The sequence below is a fragment of the Herpailurus yagouaroundi genome, unplaced genomic scaffold (assembly GCF_014898765.1).
Source record: "Herpailurus yagouaroundi ecotype Mexico unplaced genomic scaffold, PumYag 160, whole genome shotgun sequence".
Lineage (NCBI taxonomy): Eukaryota > Metazoa > Chordata > Mammalia > Carnivora > Felidae > Herpailurus > Herpailurus yagouaroundi.
Window position 1 is genome coordinate 24562283 of NW_024412401.1, and position 21173 is coordinate 24583455.

General features: G+C 51.5%; 1 protein-coding gene across 1 annotated transcript in view; it reads right to left on the minus strand.

Moving 5' to 3' along the window:
* ANKS6 (ankyrin repeat and sterile alpha motif domain containing 6) overlaps nucleotides 1–21167 on the minus strand; it is a 68071-nt gene extending 46904 nt beyond the window's left edge. The window contains exons 1-11 of the mRNA XM_040481799.1: nucleotides 20964–21167; nucleotides 15520–16016; nucleotides 12819–12863; nucleotides 11932–12136; nucleotides 10843–10949; nucleotides 8653–8801; nucleotides 7216–7414; nucleotides 6403–6452; nucleotides 3257–3466; nucleotides 2056–2209; nucleotides 1068–1237 (exon numbers count right to left, since the gene is read on the minus strand). Coding sequence (XP_040337733.1) covers nucleotides 1068–1237; nucleotides 2056–2209; nucleotides 3257–3466; nucleotides 6403–6452; nucleotides 7216–7414; nucleotides 8653–8801; nucleotides 10843–10949; nucleotides 11932–12136; nucleotides 12819–12863; nucleotides 15520–16016; nucleotides 20964–20977 — 1800 coding nt within the window. The 5' untranslated portion in view covers nucleotides 20978–21167. The remainder of the gene's footprint in view (nucleotides 1–1067; nucleotides 1238–2055; nucleotides 2210–3256; nucleotides 3467–6402; nucleotides 6453–7215; nucleotides 7415–8652; nucleotides 8802–10842; nucleotides 10950–11931; nucleotides 12137–12818; nucleotides 12864–15519; nucleotides 16017–20963) is intronic.
* Between the last annotated feature and the right edge of the window lie 6 nt (nucleotides 21168–21173).

Below are 21173 nucleotides of genomic sequence, written 5' to 3' on the forward strand. Positions count from 1 at the left end.
AAGGGAGAGGGGCACCTTGAGGAGGAGCCAATTTATACTGTCAGGAACCCACACTTGGTGGGGGTCGGGGGGGGGGGTCATTCCAGCAATCAGTCCAGGTGGAGGGGCTCAAAAGCTAGAAGGGTCAGACTCTATAGACACAAAAAGACTTCTCACTACAGAGAAGCATTGAGGGTTTCCTGTCCCTTGCAAACTCCATATAGATACTGACAATGTGGTGACTGCTCTTGGGCTGCATGAGTGGAGGAAAGGTGCCAGGCAGTGAGGTGAGACTCCAACTCTGTCCTGTCTACCAGCAGGACTGCAGCTCCTCCCCTCTGGAATGCCACAAATGTTACCCCCTGACAGTGGAACGGTGTCACACCCTGCCCCAGCCCTGCCCCTTTCATCAGCTCCTCATCCTTCAGATCCCCATTTAGGGTTCCCTGATGCCCTCAAGCTTGGGTAGCAGCCCCCATCTGTGCCACCACAACATCCTCCCTTCTCCACGACAGCTCTTACCACACTGAGTGAAACTGAGTCCGCAGTGACACCCCGAGAGGGTCACCAAACCACCGGTTCACCGCTGGATCCTTACTGCTAGCAGTGCTGGGCACAAAGCAGACACCCCAAAGATGTGCACAGTGAATGAATAAGGTAGGACCACAGATACTACTGCTGATAACGTCAGCACTTACAGCTGACACTTACAGGCTCGCCAGGTGCCAGGCCCTACTCGAAAGGCTGAAGTGTGGGGCTGAGACCCAATCCCACGTAGTCTGCTCCTGTTCCCACACTTCACACCTCTTTGCTCTAAGCAATGAACAACTCGAGGCTGAACGAGGCACCTGGAGGTGCCCTGCAGGTCAGGGGGGAGGTAGACCCATGCGTGTAGGGGGCCGAGGGCACAGGGTGTGATTCCGGCAACTGCACAATCCAGCCTCTCAGAAAGCCCGGGAGCGAGCAGCTGGAAGGGGCCTCTCTTTAGTGCCGTCCCCCTACTGTGGCAGTGCCTGTGCTCCCCAGCACGTGGGCCACATCAGGACAGAACGTGTGAGTGTAACAGGAGACAGAAACAGAACAAGCACCTTGCCACTGGGACCGCCGCTGCCTGCAGGAGAGACTGGGAGCTCAGATGAGCCGGACCCTGGCGCTGGCCCAACAGGACTTGACCGGTGGCTGGCCTTCTGCTCAGATAATCCGGCTGCCTTTTTCCTCTGGGCAGCAATTTGTGACAGGACACTGTCTATGCTGCCACCTGAGGAAAGAGGAATAGACATGACTGCCTCAGGAGTTCAGGGTCCAGCAACATGACTATAGTGGACTTCGTGTGCTGACCTTGCTGAGCTGGAGAAGCATTCCCCAGACTCCCCTGAGCCTCTGCGGCTGTGGGTCAGGGCTGACCACAAGAGGCCTGCGCGTGGAAACCAGAGGTGGCCAGGTGCGGAGGTCATCACACGCCAAAGGCACCATGGCGAGAGGTACTGGAAGAGGCAGTGCAGGCACAATCAGCTTGTCCTCACTTTCCCCTGCCAGAGCCAGCTTGTGCGGCCTCCGGAAGGCACAGACGCCCCGCCCGCGGCAGCCCCAGCACCGCCCCTTCCAGTAGCCACACAGGGGCTGCCTGCTTGCCCTCTGACCCCCCTTCTGGAGCTTTACCAACCCCACTCCACAGCTGTGCCAATAACTTGCTCAGTCCACAGCACTCAGAGTGGACTGCCGTGTTCCCTCTCCCAGTTTCCCCAAATCCACCAGCAATCTCGAATTATTGTGAAAGAAATAATTCTAGAGAGCTAGAGAGGATCCGAGCGGGAAAACACCAATAACTAACATTTGTGAGGCAATAACCAGCTGCCACATACTGCTGTGAACATTTCACATGTTTGAACAGTGCCGCTCTGGGGGCAAAACCGTGAATTCACTGAAAAGTCCCTTAGCCACACCAAGGAAGGGGACAGGGTGTGTGCCGTTGTTTCTGGGACTGTCCACTGAGCAAGCGCAGGGGCGAAGCAAGGTGGGGGGACAGACCCCCAAGGGGTCTTCCCGCCTCCCCGGAGTGGCCCCCCTGGTACCCACCTGAGCGGTTATGCAGCTCCCCACCATGCCTGCTGGAGCCCCCGACCCCACTGGAGCCGCCTGAGGAATGAGGTGAGTGGTTGAAGTTTCCGGAATTGGCAGGAGAGGCGGGGCTTCTGGAGAGAGATGGAAATTTAACCGGCCTGACAGGAGTCTGCAATAGAGTGGGTGTCCTGGTTACGGTTTGTTGTTGCCTCCTCTGGACGTACATGACCACAGGAGAAGGGATCCGGATTCCACTGGCTCACCCCAGCCCATGTGGCCCTCGCCAACTGGTGCTCAGCCTGAGGGGAGTCCCCTAGGGAAGGGGAGTTCATCCTCATCTACTGACGCTGTTCCCCCTGAATCACCCCACTTTCAGGATCACTCAACTCTTCCCACAGTGCAGACTAAATGCAAACCAGCCCTGCCCACTTGAGGCACCTCCAGGGCCAGGCTCTCTCCCACTGGAGACTTGATACTGAGACGAGGCAGCAGCAAAGGGGGTCAGCCCCATCTTTACAGAGAGAGATGGGGGTTCTGGGTCCTTCTAATCACTCGGCACACAGTGGCAGGGCGAGGTCCTAAGTCCTCACCTGCGGTTTGCCATTTGCTGCATCTACAGTGTGGGCAGCCTACACAGATGGAGATAAGTTCCCTCATCAAGAGGGACAACCTCAGGACATTACAGAGACACAGCAAGGGCCACAAGTCAGAAGCCACTGTAGGCAAAAGGCTAGAAGTCACACTCCTTGTGGGTGTAAGAAAACACCAGTAGTGCACATAGTCTTGGTTATGGACCTGAACGATGATGTAATGTGGAAGGTGGTTAGAAACCAAAAACTTGACTCCTGGTCCCAGGCCCATGCCATATGGCCGGGTGCTCTGCAGCAGGCTGGTTCCCCTCTCTGAGTCCCAGTCTTCCATCTACTATAGGGAAGCTTAGATGAGATCAGGTCTTCAGCCTGTGCTCCTGGGGGCCCCAGAGAAAAGACAGAGAAGAGGGGCCCTCGCTTTCATTCCCTTCACCCCACGTTTTAATCTGTTAATAAAGTGTCCCTTTGTAGGATACACTGAAACAAAAGAATATCCCTCATTAAAAAAAAAAAAAAAAAAAAGCCTGAAACCTGCTGGAAAAGTGGGTCTGAGGTCCCTTCTGCCTGCAACACACCCCAACTTCATTGTGAGTGATGTGTCAAAGTACATCCAGTGGGAGACTTACAGCATCTGTGCTCCCACCGCCCATGCCCACGGGGGCACCCCGGCCAGCTCTCTGGGGCAGCACAGTCTTCATGGGTTCTGCCTTCCCACCGTGACATGTCCGGGACCGGTCCGAGCTCCACAGCTCAAAACTGGAAGGGGGTAAGAAAGGGGGGATGACTGCCTTCAGCTTGTCACTCGGGAGTCTGGGGAAGGGGGCTCCATTTCGAAGCTGAAAAAGACAGGCTGTGGGTTAGACAAGCTCCCCCCCCCGGGGGGGGGGGGAGGCTCCCAGCTCTTCAAGAAAGACTCCAGGTTTCTCCTGCTTCTCAGAGAATGGCACCATCATCTACCCCCTCATCCCCACACCCGGCCAGAAACCATGTGGTATCTTCTGCTCTACCAGCAACCAAGCAATACCCCCATTTACTCTGCTCCAACCCCCAGCTTCCCTTGGGACCATTGCAGCAGCTAGAATGGAAACAGAGGGGATGGGGAGCCGAAGCGAGGCCAAGGGATGCTGGGTGTGCTGTGATGATGGCACCGGGGGGATGGGGAAGAGGGCACTGCAGGCCCAGGGAAAAGAACTCAGGCAGGCCTGACAACCAGAGGAGCAGGACGTGTGTACAGAACTGGGGGTCTCTGAAGGAAGGGACAGGGCACAGGGGACCAGGAAGCCCAGGCTGGGCTCTCTGTGAGCCCAGCAAACACTCTTCCCCACCCCACCGCACTCTCCCTAGTCCAGCCACACCTCCCACTGCTGACATTTTTAACTGTAATTTTGTATTTCGAAAATGTAATTTAGAGTTAGCATAGAATCCACACAATGATGACTGGTGGACTGTCAAGGAAAAGTATTCACACAGTCCGCACTAACATTAATTAAGAAAAGACAGTGGACTTGGTGCCAGATGGTGCTTTGCAGGGAAGGGCATCCCACAGCTAAACCTGCCTCGGGAGCCGGGCAGGCGTGCATCTCCGCAAGGATGGCTGCAAACGCCCACTCGGCAGGGCTCCCTGGCCATCCTCCATCTGCCGAGGGGTAGGCCAGTGTACCGGTGCCTTCCACGGGGCATGAGGAGGTGGGACAGGGAAGTGCCAACGCAGGAGGGTAGGCATCCTGGGTCCCACCCTGGCTTTCCTGAGCTTTTCTGAGAATCTGTGAACAGTGCCGTGCCCCCCGGACCTCAGCAACCTCATCCAGCAAGGGGGCTGGGACTGGAAGAGGACTAAGGATGCCCGCAGCCACAAACCCACCACAGATGGACATTTTCATTCCTTGGGGACAGAGTCTAAATTGTTGCAAACTTTCCAGAAGGCAATGACATTTGCACCCATTGACCCAGAGATTCTATTTCTAGACATTTAGCCCAAGGAAACAGGCAAGTGGGAGAAACTGAGGCATAAAGATATTCATTAGATCCGTGACAACAACAAAAAACTAAAAACCCCGAAGTCCAACAGGTAAGCCTTCACTGGTGTGTGAGGCACGTTCCCAGGACAGAATGTTGCATCATGCAGCCATTAGATGTGATGTGGCTAAGAGTGTTTAATGACATGGAACAGATGGTCAGACAAACTGTTAATAAGTCAGGCTCAGCATAGTATGGGGAATAGAACAGTGCCCACCTCACAGGGCTGCCAGGGGGACTAAATGAATGAATATATGTAAACTGCTCTGAGTAGCAGCTGGGACTTAGTAAGCGCTGTGGAATTTGCCATTATCATGTAGGACGTGATATATTCATAATGCTAAAAAATGGTTAGAAAAATACCCAAAACTTATCTACCCCAAAATGTCAGTCATGATTATGTGTGTCATCAAGGGGGATTTTATTTTTCTTCTTTATATTTTACTGCATCTTCCAAAATTTCAAGAATAGATCTGTTTTCATACAAAAGTAATTACTGCTATTTAATGAGATGATCAAACATCAGGTTAGTATAAGCTCCCACTTTAGTAATCTGATCTAGAGACACCAATTTACACCCATTGCAGAGCAGGGCAGGGCGGGGCAGGGCTGAGAAAGCAGGTCCCAGTCAGGACCCAGCCCGCTCAGCCCCTTCTGAGGATGCTTCGGCTCCCTTCTCCTCTCCAATACTGCCCTCTCCTGGCCAGCCTCCAGATTAGGGTCTTAGAGCTAAATGGACTTGAGTTCAACCCCAACCCTCATTTAAAGAAAAGGAACGCGAAGCCCAGAGAGGTGAAGTCACATGTCCAAGATCATACAGCAGGTAACCAGGAGCTCATTCTGGGCCAGGCACTATGCTAAACACTTCCTGGGGACAACCTTATTCAAAGAAACAGCCATGAAGGATAGCATCCCTTAAAGTCAGACACTGCCAGATGTCCCCCAGGATCCATCTTCCACATCTTCCTTAGTAGACACCCCTGGCATTTAGACGGGACACAACCACCTGGAACAGAGACTTCCTTTCCCAGCCCCCCAGCCTCCCACACGTAGTGTGATGTGACTAAATGCTGGCCAATATGATATAAGCAGAAGTGACGTGTGAGTTCCCAGGAAACTTCTTGAAAGACACCTGGTGTGCCCCTGGCCACTTCTTTCCTCCCCTCATCATTCTTGCTGGCTAGAAGGAGGCAGTAATGGCCACAGCTCTGGTGGCCATCTCATAATAGAAGCCAAGCCTGGGAGACCAACAGGTAGAAGGACACCATGTGTCAACATACTCGTCCTGAACTGCACTTGAGAAAAAGAAACTGCTGTCTCATTCATGCCAGTTATTTGAGGACTTTTGTTACTAATCCTGATGCATCTCTAATTCATAGATGAGGAGACTGAGGCCTCTCAGGCTGGAAACACAGCCTCCTCTGTGACTCCTCTCCTCCTGACTCCCCAAAACCAAAACGGTGACTCCGCTGTCACCCATCAATTCCTACTCACAAGCCCTGTCCTCAGCGCTGCCTCCCTGTGAATGCAACCAGGGCTTACATCTGGCCACTAAGCACCAGCACCACCTTACCCACAGTTTAGACTGGCATCTGTTCCAATTCCTCAGCGCCAGAGCTGTGCCCACTGTTACACATTTTGCTATCAAGCCCATCTGCGACTACCACCAAGAGAGACACATGTCCACATCCAGCCTTGTAAATCAACTAATGACTGGTAGAGACTTGAAATGCTTTTAGAACAGCCCCACACTCACCATGGTTGTCAATAACACATCTTCTTTGTCTCCTCTCATGCTCCCGGGACCTGAGAGACAAATGGAAGTTTCCTGAAATGACCCCTCCCAACAAGTTCATGGCATGAGGATGAGTGACCAGGGTAGCCTTCATCCTGGAAAACCAACTCTCCTGAGTGATTAAATATTTAATAGTAATTGGTATCCAATACTTGAATAGACGGAAAGCATTTAAAAGGTGTCTCAAAGCGTGTTTTCACCTTTTCCATAAAGCCCTGCGTGCTGGGTCAGACAGTGATGCACCCAGCTCAACAGCTTGTCTCAAACAGTGCTGTGAAAGGAGCAAGGCTGGGTGTGGGGAGTCTGTTTGAAGGGGTGTGATCTGATCAACTGTTCAATCAGTGTGGGAATCACCTTCAGTGCCCTGGCAAAGTCATCCAATCTGTTGAATACCTCCAGCGTTGGGAAGCTCACTTCCTACCCTCAGATAACTCGTTCTATTTCTAAACGCTTCCAGTGCCAGAGATCAATCATGTTTGATAGGTGGGAAAATCACCTATCAAAGGCAAGAGAGAGGCAGTTTCTGGCCTCAAGGCCCTGAGCAGGGCGTGTGGGACAGAAACCAGGGACCCTTGCCACCAACATCCCCGTTCTACCATGCTGACCGCATTTGTGTCCCTGCCCATTTCTCCTTCCCCAGACCAGCCACTTTGTTCCAGGGCCACATTCCAGTATCATCTCACCTCTCACATCAGCCCAAGAGGTAGGACAAAGGGCAGAGAATTTAGGTTTGACCGTTCTGGAAATTTTACAGCACATGCAGTTTTTTCTTACCATTATCTTTCACTGTGGGGGCTACATCATGAAGCCCCAAGCGGCTTGTCTTGTCCTGGGGGGCCGCCCTCATTGTGGAGTCCAGCGCTGAGTCTGGTTCATCACAGAAAGGCAATGGCTGGTTGCTGGAGAGCCTGCGGGGCAGGGTCTGCATCAGTTTGAGCTTCCGGAACCGATTGGACATTCGGTTCCACCAGGACTGCCAAGGGAACGCAGAGCAGAGGTCATGCTCCAGGAACAGCCAGGCCAAGGACGGTGACACACTTTATACACACTTCCCCTCTGCTCTCCTGGGCCCATGACAGGTATTACCAATCAGCCACAGCAACCCTTCCCGTAAGGCCATGGTTCTCTCTAAAGCCTTTCTGACTCAGCCCTTCGAGGCTCTGACCTCTGACAGTGGACCCTATCTGCTGCCCCTCATCTAGTCAATCTCCGCATCGCACAGATTGAGAAATGGAGATCCAGATGGGGTGCCAATTGCTCAAAGTTTCACAGTGAGTCAGAGACAGACAGATGGACAAGAGGCAACGTCAAACACCATAGCATCAGTCACTGCATAGGCTCTTCCCCCCTTTCCAGTGACAGTGTAAGAGGTGTTGTCCACACCAAGGCCTGGGCCATCTGTTCTGGCAGCTGATGCCTCTCCACCCACAGAGAGGACCAATGCTGCCCCCCCAGGGTGTCCCTAACCCTGTGACCGCTTGGGGGTTACGACACAGCAGGAAGGGAGGCTGCGAGGGCCTGGGTTAGGTAGATGGCAGCGAGCACAGGGCTGAAGGGACCTATACAAACAACACTGAGAGGAAAACACGGGGCTCTAGTGAGTGAGCTAAGAACAGGAGCTGAGTCTGCAGATTTGAGGAGGTGCTAGAGTCCCAGACAGGATAAAGAAAAGGTAAGTGTGACTTCAACCAAGTAGAGCAGGATGGGGAGGAGGAGAAATTCAAAGAAATGAGCAGCTGGAGGTTGTTTTGGTATTTCCAGAAAGCCCCAGCTGGAGGCCTGTGGGCTGCAGGGAGACCCCAGAATGGCGCAATCAGCAATATCCCATATGCTAAAGCAGAGGCCGCAGACAGACAGCCTGGAGGAGAGGCATTTGGTTCGGCCAGCCCAGTACTACATCATGCAAAACTCTCCAGTTCCCGACATCTATAAATTGGGTTTCCATATCTAGCGTCCTAGCATTTCCTGAAAAAAATGGGACAATCTGACAAGATGAACCCACATTCTTGCAAAGTAGTCACTGCATGTGATAGGATCACACCAGTTTTCCCTGATCCCCACTGTTCCTTATTGCTCACCCACAGCCTGTTTCCCGTCCCTGCTTGGTCACCCTCACCCTAAACCAGCCCTGCATTAACAGGAAGCAGCAGGCATCCCCCACACCGTCAACCTGGCTCTCTTTAAAGCCCTTTAGGACAGGAAAAGGCAAACCTTGAGCCCGCCTTTGTCATCGGGCAGCACTGGGACACTCCAAGGCTGTCGGACCTTCGAGTGGGGCAGAGGTGGTGGGTGGCTGGGCCGGCCTTTGTCTTTATTCACCTGCATGCAGACAGATGCCAGCAGTCGAACAAGTTCCGTGTCTATGGACACAAAAGGCAGCGCTTTACCTGCAAATACGTCTGCTGGGCCAGGAGAGAGGGCTCAACAAGACCCGTCAGCCTTAAAACTCAACCCTGCAGCTCGAGTCTATGTTACTCCGGAATCAAGGCACCGGCTTCACCGTCTGGTCTTCGAAAGGTGGCAAACAGGCCAGCAGGGCTTAATCCACTTGACCAGAAGGAAAAACCAGGAGCCCTCTCTCCACAGAAAGACAGTGGGGTAAGTGTGTTTTAAAAGTACAAGCTTGGGGCACCTGGGTGGCTTAGTCGGTCAAAGCATCCAACTTCGGCTCAGGTCATGATCTCGCAGTCTGTGGGTTTGAGATCTGCATCAGGCTCTGTGCTGACAGCTCAGAGTCTGGAGTCTGTTTCAGCTTCTGTGTCTCCCTCACTCTCTACCCATCCCCTGCTTGCGCTCAGTCTCTCTCAAAAATAAAAAATAAACATTTATAACAAAAAAAATTTTTTAAATAAATAAACAGATAAATTAAGTATAGGCTCTGCAGCCAGACGTCAGGGGGTTAAATTCTGCTTCTGCCCCTCCCTGGCTGTGCAACAGCAGGTAAATTAGGGAACTTCTCTGTGTCTCTGTAAAAGGGGTGACAGGATGCTGGTGCATAAAGGTGTCTGAAGGATGCGAGGGAATTTCTGGCATAAGGGAAGTGCTTAAGAAAGGTTAGGTATCATTTGCAGTTACTAACTGGGTTACCAAAACAACAGCGGTTGAGAAGAAAATATTACAAACTATTAACACTGCTTTTCTCTTGATGACTGTTTTTTTTTTCTTTTCCAAGTGTCCAATAATAAGCACGTGTCTCTTAAAAAAATTCAGGCAAAAACTTCATTTAAAAAACCCACTAGGAAAAAAAAATTGACTAGGGAGAGACTCTTATGGGGCAAGGGAGAGGGAAGTGGTCGGGAAGGGAAGAGGGAGAAGAGACACAGTGAGACACGAGTTTATCTGAGAAAAGTGTGCGCGATCCAGGAGACGGGTTTTAATGACATAAAATCTACGCACGTCAGGAGGGCCTCCGACGAGGTGGAATGAGCTCACTGGACTTGACCGGAGGACCTCACCTCACTGGCTGGGGATAAGCCATTTCCCCTGGCCTCAGTCACCTCCCCTCCACAAGGGGATACGCAGCTCTGCTTCCCCTCACGCACACTGCGAGGATGAAATGGAGCCGAGTGTGCATCTGAGATATGCGGGGCCGGCAGCAGGCAGGGCGAGGGGGCAATGCTGGGGAAGAGGGAGGACTCTCTGGCAGGGCACCCCATAGCCGAGAGGGGCAGCAGGGCTATGTCCACTTGGGTCTGTGGAGGTCAAGTCCTCTCCCACGGCCAGCAGGCTGGGATTTGGCTCAGGGGTCAAAGCCTGTGGGTTAGAAGGGCCTACTAGCCTCTCTCTTTCCCTGGGCTGAAACTCCAGGGCAACAGAAGAGAGGATGGACGGACAGACAGACTCTGACCTTTGGGCCACCTAATTGGATGCGTCAGGTCCCAGAGGAGGGCCTGTCACAGTGGGGGAGAGTCCGAGGGGAGCAGCAGATGCCAGCAGGGCCCGAGAGAGGTGGGACGAGGGATGGTGACACCCCCAGCACGGTGCCCTTGACCCAGCAGCCTCCACCTACACGACTGAACAGAGGAGGTCACTACTCCATCTTTGATTCTGCTTGTCAAAGGGGCCTTTCTGTTTCTTCCTGGGGCAGGGTTTCTGGTCACAAAGCACAGATACCATTCCAGGACTTGCATGGACTGCCAAGGCAGACTCGTGTCTCGCTGGCCTTCCCTCCTAGGAGACTCCTGGAAGGCTGGCACTGGAGAAGCCTAGGAGACTACCTGGTGCCAGCCCAGTCTTTGCCGAGGAGGGAAGGAACTCGCCTGAGGACATGTGGTGAGCCCTCGGGGCTTGAGAGTGACCTCCCTCATGAGTAAGCAAGGGCTGGACACAAAGGTGATTATCCTGATTCCCCGCCAGAGAAAGGCCATGAGGGTCTTCGACCCTTTTCCTGAAACAACCCACCAGGGTCACTCAGCAGCATCACTAGGTCAAAGGCCGTGTACCCGTTTTTTGCACGAAGAGTGACATCAGCTCCTTGGTTTAGCAGGTATTTGACAACTTCCTTATTCCTAGGGAGGAAAGAAAAAGCCAAGGTTAGATGCACTGAAAACAAAAGCCTGGTTTTGCTCCTGGGCAAGAAGCTGACGATATTAGCGCCCATCTCTGAGCCTGAAAGAAGGATGTGAAAGGCTGCAAACTGTCTCACACTCCCTGTCCCTACTCCATGGGGAGTCAGCGCTGAATGTGATGGAAACCAAGGCTGATGTGCTCCATCCACAAGCAAAAGAAAAACGACATGGCCATGACCACGCAGGTCCTAACTCCTGCTGCCCCAAATCGGGACCCCTGCGCTGCAGAAGCCTCACAGAGGCTGAGGTGTCTGATGCAGTTGTCCGAAGCTCACCAAATAAGAAGAAAAACTGCTTCAGGATGACACAGGAAATTGCTGTGATCACCTAAAACAGGGCAAGGAAAAGGAAAAGGCCTGTAATTTGGAATCAGACCACTTAGTGGCTGTTAAGACCGTCTGCAGGCAGCTCCCAGCCCCTGGGTCAACCTATCCGAAAGGGGTGGCCTCCAGGAGGACAGACTGAGAAGGGACTCAGAAGCACCAGTCAATGCCGGTGCCTATTCAAAAGGAGGGGTCAGGACAAGTCTCAGCACTGGTTGCCCAGGAGCCAATGGTACGAATGGCTGATGTTCCATTTCCAATAGGGGTAACTTAAGGACATCAATGGGAACACTCCAAACAAACTGTTCAACTGAAATCAACCCACAGAAACTCATCTTCCTGCAGAAAATGTTCCTGCTGCATGGTTTTTATGGCCCCTGGTGAATTCTGTGCTGAGGTAATAGGAATCAGGACACAGAAGGTAGGGATGCAGAACAGAAGGCCCCTGCACTTCTTTAATTTTGTGTGTGTGCCTCCAGGTCTTCACAGCTATAGAGTTTATCTGCAGCTTCTCAGGACCAGAAAACCCCACCAGGGACCCTAGCTCAGACCAGGGCATTCCCTTAGCCTCGCGCTGAAGGAGTGGAGTCGGCACTGACCCATGGTAGGTGGCCTGCATGAGGGCTGTCCAGCCATGCACGCTGTCTTGCTTGTCGATGTCAGCACGCCTCTCCACCAGCAGCTGCACCAGAGGCAGCTGCCCCGTGACGGCCGCCAGCATCAGCGGGGTTGCCCCATCCCCATTGACCAAGTTCACATAGTTAGGGTCTTCGTCTGCGATCTCTTTGACCAGCTGGAAGTTTCCTGCAAACAGAAGCAGAAGCCTGGTGCTCAGTGGGCCTGGCACTGCTGGATTACTTATCCAGTGGGTTATTAACAAACATATGCTCTACCTGCCCCTGCACTGGGCTGCTGGGTGTCACATGGGCTACAAAGATGAGAAGGAGGTAGCCTCCACTCTCAAATCCCCCAATCTTGGAGGGACGCACACAAACAGCTTTACTGAAAGACAGAAGTGTTATTGAGATCTTAAGAGAACAGATGAAGGAAACATGAAAGGCAATGCACATACAGGGAGCTCAGATCAGCGTGGGGGTTGAGAATCAGGGAGGGGTTCCTAGAGGTGGGGGTCTATATCAGGAGAGGAGATCTTAGGCTAACTAGCCCTTCATCACAAAGAAAGTAGAGAGTAGGTAGGCAGTGAGGAACCTCAGAAGTAGGGAAAAGCCAGAGCACAGCCACAGGGTTTGGCCAGAGGGGTGGGGGGCCTGGGAGGATGGTCTGGAACCTGTGTATAAGCACCATAATAACTATCAGCTTCCAGGGGTTGAACCCTCCCTGTGTGAAACTACAGTCAGGAAACAACAAAATGCCCGTTTTCTTTCGCAAACACTCTGGGTGGCCTTAAAAAGGACTACAAGTACTAGATTGGGAGAATGTGTCCCTATCTTCATAAATCTCTAAAAAGATTTTCAAAAGCACTTACCCATTTTCAACGCGTGGAAAATATCAGGCCGCCTTTTCTCCTCATCTAGGTAAATAAGGATTTTAAAAGTTAACCAGGAAAGGTTTAGTAGAACAGAGAAGTCACAAGCACATAACAATACAGCCTAGCATTTAAAAATGATCTACTTTCCAAAAGCAATCAGATAAAAGACAAGTGTAGCAGATGAATCCAGTAGCCCTTCTGGAAGAGTTATCATCACAGAGTGTCTGTAAATGCTCCAGAGATAGATCTTGGGCAGTCATCTGGCCAAAAAAACATGAATAAGCAGAACATTTCCTGATCCCACACTCACGAAGCAATCATTTTGGGGCATTCCAAACTCTGGGATAGACTCTCTTAGATGTAATGGAAAAGTATAGTCTTGGAAAAATCTGGATTCCTATGAAAAATTTTAAAAGAAAGTGGTTCTTTTCTACTGAAAACTAAATGTACAACCATGAGATAATTCCAAAACAGAGGGTCCGAGACAGCAGCTGAGCCCAGAGGGAGGTCATCGAGACGGCCACCAGAAAAGCCAATGTTAATTTTTGTTTTCCTTCCCAAATAAGGAATCTGAAGGATTCTGAGAGTCACTCTGCCCCAGACTTGCAGACATGGCTCTCTGCAGACCACTGCCCACCTGAGGTTTCCGTGCTGGTCCCTGCAGCCCAGCTCCTCAGCTGGTCCAGAAGCCCATGCCTACCCCCAAACCTGGGCCTTGCTGCACCCACCAACGCTTGCCCCTCCTTCATCTGCTCATCTGCCACCTTCCTCCAAGCTGGTGAGTACTGTGCTACTGTCAGACAGTAGACATCATCATGACCAGTCCCCTCACAGGTGGCCGAAGGCAGGACTTACTGCAATCTCTGACTCTAGGGATGGAGTGGCTGTGAGGGGGACCTGTGACTCTGGGCTAAATCTCAGGTTCAGGTCAGCCCCTCGGGCAGCTGGGAAGAAGCTGCAGCACAGTTCAGGGACCACCGAGTCTGGAGTTGGCGTATCAGAATTTGAGTACGTTTCCAGGGTGATTGGTCTCATCAACAACAGGGGATAACATGCTAATATGGGGACCGTGTGGTGGTTGCAGGGATCAATAACATAGGTGGGAGAATGCTTCAGAAAGCCTTAGGCCTCATTCAAAGAGCAATTTTTGTTGCCTTCACTGGTGATTAGCACCCACCCCAGAAAGGGTGGTACTTAACTCCAGAGTTCTTATAGAGGACAGACAGGGCCATGGAACCAAATGCCTAATTTTGCCTGGGCAATACTATTAACAAATGATTCTGAGCCAGGGTGGCTCAGTCGGTTAAGCATCGGACTCTTGATCTCACCTCAGGTCTTAATCTCAGGGTTGTGAGTTCAAGACTTGCATTGAGCCCCACGTTGGGCAGGAAGAACTACTTAAAAAAAAAAAGATTCTGCATCTTAGTTTTAAATAGGTCACATTCCTTTAAGTGTCTAAGAGTCTAATTTGCTATGGGAGGGGCCTTCTCATACCAAGACCCTTTGACAAAAAATAGTATGTCACCTGACGTTAGTGCTGGTTGCTAAGCAACCATCTGGTACAAAAGAATGACTGACCCTCTAGCCTGAACCCAGGAGGCCCGGGCAGTTGTGCCATTGATGCCAAGTGACCCTGGGCTGGCCCTTTCCTCATTCCAGATGCCAGTGTTGGCATCAATAGCACCACAGTTCTGGGGACCCTTCCCAGCCCAAGGAACCACCACGGTGGGGTGTATCACAATGACCGTTATAGCCTCGATGGTACCCTATCCTGCAGCTAATGAGAGGGAGAGAGCTGGGGGTCTTCAAGGTGAACTTCCTAGCACCTCACAAAAAGAGCTTGGAATAAACAGTTACTTACATAATAATCTATCATTGCTAACACAGCCTCTCCCTTGCTGCCGTCCTACCTGGAGGCTCTTCCCTGAGAGCAGGCCGGGAGCACTCCCTCAGCTTCCATGTCGGCTACGGTCTTACATGCTCAAGGAGGCCGCCCAACCACACGGCAGCCTTCATCACCCCCACACCCCAAACCTCAGCCCTGCCCGCTTTCCTCCCCCGCGCGGTACCTACCACCTGCCTACTACGTAAGTTATTATTTCCAGTAGGTTTATTTCCCGTTTCTCTCCTGTCTCCCCTACAGAGGCCAAGGTCCTCAAGGGCAGAGGGCACACAGTTTGGCAGGGGTCCCGGGCCAAATCTGCTCTGCAGCCTGTTTTGGTAATTATGGTTTTACTGAAACACAGCCATACCCACTCATTTACATATAATGTCTGGCTGCTTTCACTCTAGCGGAATGAGTGGTTCTGACAGAGACTGGCCCATAGTCTAAAGTATTTTCTATCTGGTCCTTTACAGGAAAAGTCTGCTGAACCCTGTCCTAGAAAGATCCCAGAACATCCTGCATTGGAATCATCTGGTTAGAAAGGAGAGGCCTTGCCATGGGGGTTCCAGGCTCTTTCCAGAGATACCAAATAATTCTCTGGAGGGTGGGCTAGAAACCTGCAAGTAATAGGTACTCCCAACTGATTCTTATGCACAGCACATCTTAAGACCCATTGTTCGGTAGGCTAAACTTCTGATTTGCACACGCCCTCTGGTTGGGCAGTCCTCAGCTTTTGTCATTCAAACACAATTTAGGGTCCTCTGTGAAGCCATGGCAAGGAAGGGAAGGAAATTGGTGGTGGCACAGCCTGACCTGTCTTGGGCCTGACAGTGGTCAGTGGGTCCAGGTAGTCTGCAAGGTCCCTGTGCTTGCAGTCAAGTGCAACCTCGAAGGCGGTCTTCTCTAACACGCTGAGGTAGTCAGGGTTGGCCCCCTTCTCCACCAGCTGCTGAGCCATGCCGAGCCTCCCAGTGAGTGCTGACAGCATCAGTGGGCTCCAGCCCACGGTTCGGGCCACGTGGTTGGGGTCCGCACCCCACTCCATCAGCAGACGCACCACAGCCTCATGCCCATGCTGGATGGCAGCCATCAGGGCTGTGATGTCCAACAGCTCATCCCTGCTGTCCCCTGACTGCTCGCCTGAGGAGCTGTGATGGTCCACAAAGGCACCAGCTTCCAGAAGCAGCTTCACCACACCCAGGTGGCCACCCCGAGAGGCCACAGTGAGCACGCTGGCCCCTAGACGGTTCTGGGCATTGATATCAGCTCCATGATCCAAAAGGAGGTGTGCCACGCTCACGTGCCCAAATCTGCCAGGAAGATGGAGAATTAGTGACACTAACATGGAACATTGATAAGGAAACAGCTTATGTGATCCTCATTTGTCATTAATTATTAAAATCATAGCAGTTACTTATTATAAAAGGTCTTCTGGTATCCACCAGCACAAAGGTGAGCAACTGCCCTGTCTAGGTTCGAATCCAGCTCTGGATCCAATCACTAGCTGTGTGATCTTGAAAAAGAACTTTAGCTTCTTCATGACTTCATTGCCTTATCTGTAATATAAGGATGTAACTGTATCTACTTCAAGAGCTGTTGAGAATTAAATGAGTTACTATACATATATATGATATATATATATAGCACTTATAACAGACTTTGGCCAAAGGAAGTACCTCATGAATGTTAGATATAATAATCGTTTTATCTTACACGTTACACAAAGTACCGAAGTCATGCAGCTGGTAAGAGGTGGTGTCAGGTCAGAACCCAGGTCTGTCCGAATCCCGATGTACTCACTCTTTCCCCTACACTATACTGCGTCCCACATCTCAGAGTTCATTTCATTCTGCTTTATAGTCTTGTAATCTATCTCTGCCTGTGCTGACTCCCGTGGGCAGAGCTCACATCTGACTCATGTCTACCCATCCCCAAACGCACACACAGAAGGTCCTTCAAGATGAGCCAATGCACCCCATGCCAAGAGGTGTGGCATGGCTGTGGTCAGCAGAGAGGGGCTCAGGCTCCTCTTACCAGAGGCCTGCTGCCACCTGCTGGCAGGAGTGTCCGCTGCCAGTGGCTAAGAAATGGGCCTGGGCCAAACCTTTCTCCCTGAATCTTGAGCTGGCCAGGGAGATATAAACAAGCGACCTCCAACTCCATACCAGGAAGACGAAAACAGATGCCTCTTCCCAGCAAAATCTCTTCCTTCTTTTGCCACCAGGGGGCAGGAAAGACCTGTTTTGTAGGATTTGGTTGGCACACTAGGCTCAGAGCAGTGTGTGTCAGAGTTGGAAGGAGCCCTAGACTAACTGGGAAAGAATGACAAGAGAGGGGCCGGCGGTTCCAAACCATAATGCCTGCATAATGTCTACATCTGTGAGGCAGTGTTTTGAATCTCTCGTTGCATTCCCCTCCTTTCCGGAAGTGAGGTGTATGTGTGTGTGTGTGTGTGTTTTAAAACCTCCTATAAACCCAGGGCCTCCCTTCTCCCTGTGGAGGCAAAGCCAAGGCCAAACTCTGATCTGGACTTACAAATACCTTGGGGGACATGAACCTTAACGGCACCGAGTCAGCTCAGCCTCTGGAGGGAGAGCTTGGTGAATTGGGCCTGTCCCTCCTCTTCTCCAAGAGCAGAGAGGGAGCAAATCAAATGGACATAAACTCAAATGCAGAAAGCTGCAACCCCAACCTATCTTCCTGCCTCCAGTCCTGTTCCTTCCTGCCCATCCTCCGTGATGGTGTTGCCCAAACCTAAACTTCATGGCCACTTCCCAGCTTCCCAATGTCTGAGGAAGACCTGCTGACTTTGTCCGCTTCATTTCCACTCAACCCCCATGCCAGCACCCCCCGAACCCCAACGCCTGCACTCACTGATTATATTCCTCCTACACCTCTGCCATGCCGTCTCTCTGACCAGAGCCCTCCCCTGTCCCTATCTCCTGAGCACACCCTTCATCCGGCTGCGGGACTCAATTCAGACCTCACCTCTGAGCAGCTCCCAGACCCTCCACACTAGTCCAGGTGCCCTTCATCTATGCACCTGAGCCTTCTACAATTGTGTCTTCCTGTCGGACTGTGTGTTCCCCAAGGACAGGGGGAACCTGGCTGACCTACAGTGGGGCTCAGTAACTGCTGGCAAATGAATGAGTGACTAAATGAACACTGGCATAACTAAGTAGATAGAGGATGGTCCGGAGGCAGACAATGGGAGTAACTAAAGAACTGGTGTATCCTGCACTGAGGTAGAGAATTTTTTAAAATCATGCTATTTAGTTATCAAGTGTAAAATAAAATCTGGTATAATTCCTAACATCAGATTAAAAAGTATTGTCACAATTTGGTCTCATTTGATCTTTTTTTATTTATTTATTTTTTAATTTTTTTTTCTACGTTTATTTATTTTTGGGACAGAGAGAGACAGAGCATGAACGGGGGAGGGGCAGAGAGAGAGGGAGACACAGAATTGGAAACAGGCTCCAGGCTCTGAGCCATCAGCCCAGAGCCTGACGCGGGGTTCGAACTCACAGACCGCGAGATCGTGACCTGGCTGAAGTCGGAGGCTTAACCGACTGCGCCACCCAGGCGCCCCTGATCTTTTTTTTATTTTAAAGAAAGAGAGAAAGAGAGCATGAGCAAGGGAGAGAGAGAGAGAGAGAGAGAGAGAGAGAGACTATCTCAAGCAGGCTCCACACTCAGCAAGGAACCTGACACAGGGCTCAATCCCATGACCCTGGGATCATGACCTGAGCCGAAATCAAGAACCCGACAACCAACTGACTGAGCCACCCAAGCACACCTCTAACTGGATTTTGGACATTCTTTTTAATGTTTATTTTTGAGAGAGAGAAGAGAGACAGGGTGTGAGCAGCAGCAGAGAGAGGGAGACACAGAATCTAAAGCGGGCTCCAGGCTCTGAGCTGTCAGCACAGAGTCTGACACAGGGCTCAAACTCACAAATTACAAGATTATGACCTGAGCTGAAGTTGGGCGTTTAACTGAGCCACCCAAGCGCCCCTTCCTCTCATTGGATTTTTTTTTTAATATTTATTTACTTTAAGAGAAAGGGGGGGGTGCATGACTGGGGGAGAGGCACAGAGAGGAGAGAGAGAATCCCAAGCAGGCTCCACGCACTCAGCACGGAGCCCTATGCAGGGCTCAATCTCATTAACCAGGAGATCAGGACCTGAGCCAAAATCAAGAGTCAGATGCTTAACCAACTGAGCCACCCAGGTGCCCTTCACTTGATCTTAATAAACCCTGAAATAAACTGATAATGCCCATTTCATAGGTGAGGAAACTAAAGATTTGAATGGAAAGCAGCAAATTCAGGGCCTCTCAATTTGAAACTGACAGAATCAAAACTTGAACCTAGACCCAAAAATCCCAAATCCCAGCTCTTCTGATATAACAAATTTTTAGAGAGAAAGAAAAGCGATGAATTTGGACAGAAATGCTGACATTTGGAATGCTTTCTGAATCCATGGGTAGCCCAGTCATTCAATTAGGCTGAAAACATAAAAGAACTCAAGGAAGGCTGAGATAATTTTGTGGATGCTAAGTTTCTAATAAGTAATTACTGAGGATAGGGAAGCTTGGGGCTTTCTGAACAGCTGCTGTGACTGCCAATTAATTTCGGCAATTAACACCTGTGTTTAAAGACCTGGCACAAACTCCCACCTCCCAAAGCATGAAGCAGAGGGGCCAGCTCTGCCACACCGGCAGGCAGAGAAAAGAAGGACAGAAGCAAAGAGGCCAAGGGTGAAGTTAGGGTCAAAGTAAACACCACGCAACCTGTCTCTTTAGCATTTGGCCAGTTTGGCAAGTAGCTTCCCTGTGGTCAACACCAGGAGGAAACAGTCACAGGATTTGTGGCCGAGAGCAGAGGCTGGGGAGCACAGGCTCTGGAGCCACCTGCCTGGGTGTGAATGTGACTCTGCCACTTACTAGCGGTGTGACCTTGGGCAAGTTACTTAACTCTGAGCCTCAATTCCTCATCTGTAAAAAGGGGGTGACACTACCTATACTTCCTAAGGTCTTGTATGGACCAAATGAGTTACTTCATTTAAAGCACTTTACAGGGTGCTTGACACAAAAAGTGCTCAATAAAGGCTATCATTTTCAGAGCAGGAAAAACCATGGATGTAATCATTTCTGACACAAGAGTGTTCACCAGAGACCAAACTAACGGCTGGGTGGGACCCAAGTAGATGGCCAACAGAGGTGAGTGGCTTTACTGTACATCTGAGGTCCTTCCTACCAGGGTTTCAAGTCCTGTTCACCTGTCCACCCTGCTTCCTGGGTACATCTCAAACATCTCTTTGTTTTCCCACTGTTGTCTCTGCTCTGGTCCAGGCTACCATCACCTCTCCCTGGACTGCTGCAATTCCTTGCTAACGAGGCTTTCTGACGCTAGCCAGCCCATCCCTCCAATCTGTCCTCACACTGCAGTGAAAGTGATCTTTCCAAAACATAAATCTGATTCTGCCACTCATTCTGCCTAGAACCTTCTATCAATCCCCAGTGCCCTTAGGATAGCTCATCTTTCTCAGCCCCTGCCACATGGCATCTGCCCCTTTCTCTCCAGGGAAGGATCATCTCCCACTAAGTCTAGCCCCCTCCTCCTACTGACATCAGTCTAGCGGTCCTAACAATGCCTTATGTTCACCCTTGCTTCTAAACCTTTGCGTGAGCCAATCACCCCATTCCCACTTCTTAAGTCCTGGTTAAGTTTACGGAGTCTTGACATGAATATATACATCATTCTTACCAAAAACCTTCCTCCACTTCCCCAAACTGGGTCTGCCATCCCCAGAGCTCCCCGCACTTTCCCCAACAAGCCCGATCTCTTGTGTGGCCTGTCCACCGGGACGTGAGCTGCTCCTGGTGGGACTTTGCCTGGCTCCCGCAGTGTCCCATTTCCAGGCTAGGTGGGTAGGTAAGTTCGTAGGAAACCCATGTTGAAAGAAGGAATGAATCTAAGATTGCGTGTCTCTAAGATTCCACTCGACGAGGTCTTCAGATTCTGTTTCAAAAGACCCACTCTTTCTAAGATTCTGATTTTATTACTAAAGAGCACTTCCACTTCTTGTAGTAACCCAAGTTGCTCAAAGTTTACCATTCCAGCTCTCTGGAACGAGTCCTTGACTCTTTGCCTCCCGGGGCGTCCGCGGGGGGCGCCGGTCAGCGCCGGCCACCTGGGCCCGCCTCGCCCCGGGGACGGCGGGCCACCACCCCCAGGCCCCCCGGCCCCTTACCTGGCTGCCTGCATGAGCGCGCTCCAGCCGTAGTGGTTGCGGCTGTTGACCGAGGCGCCGCGGCGCAACAAGAAGCGCACCAGCGGCTCGTGGCCCCCGGCCGCGGCGAACTGCAGCGCCGTGTTGCCCGCCTCGTCTGAGCAGTCCACAGGCACGGGCGCTCCGGCCGCCGCCGCCGCCGCCGCCCCGGGCCCGGCCGCCTCGGCCCCC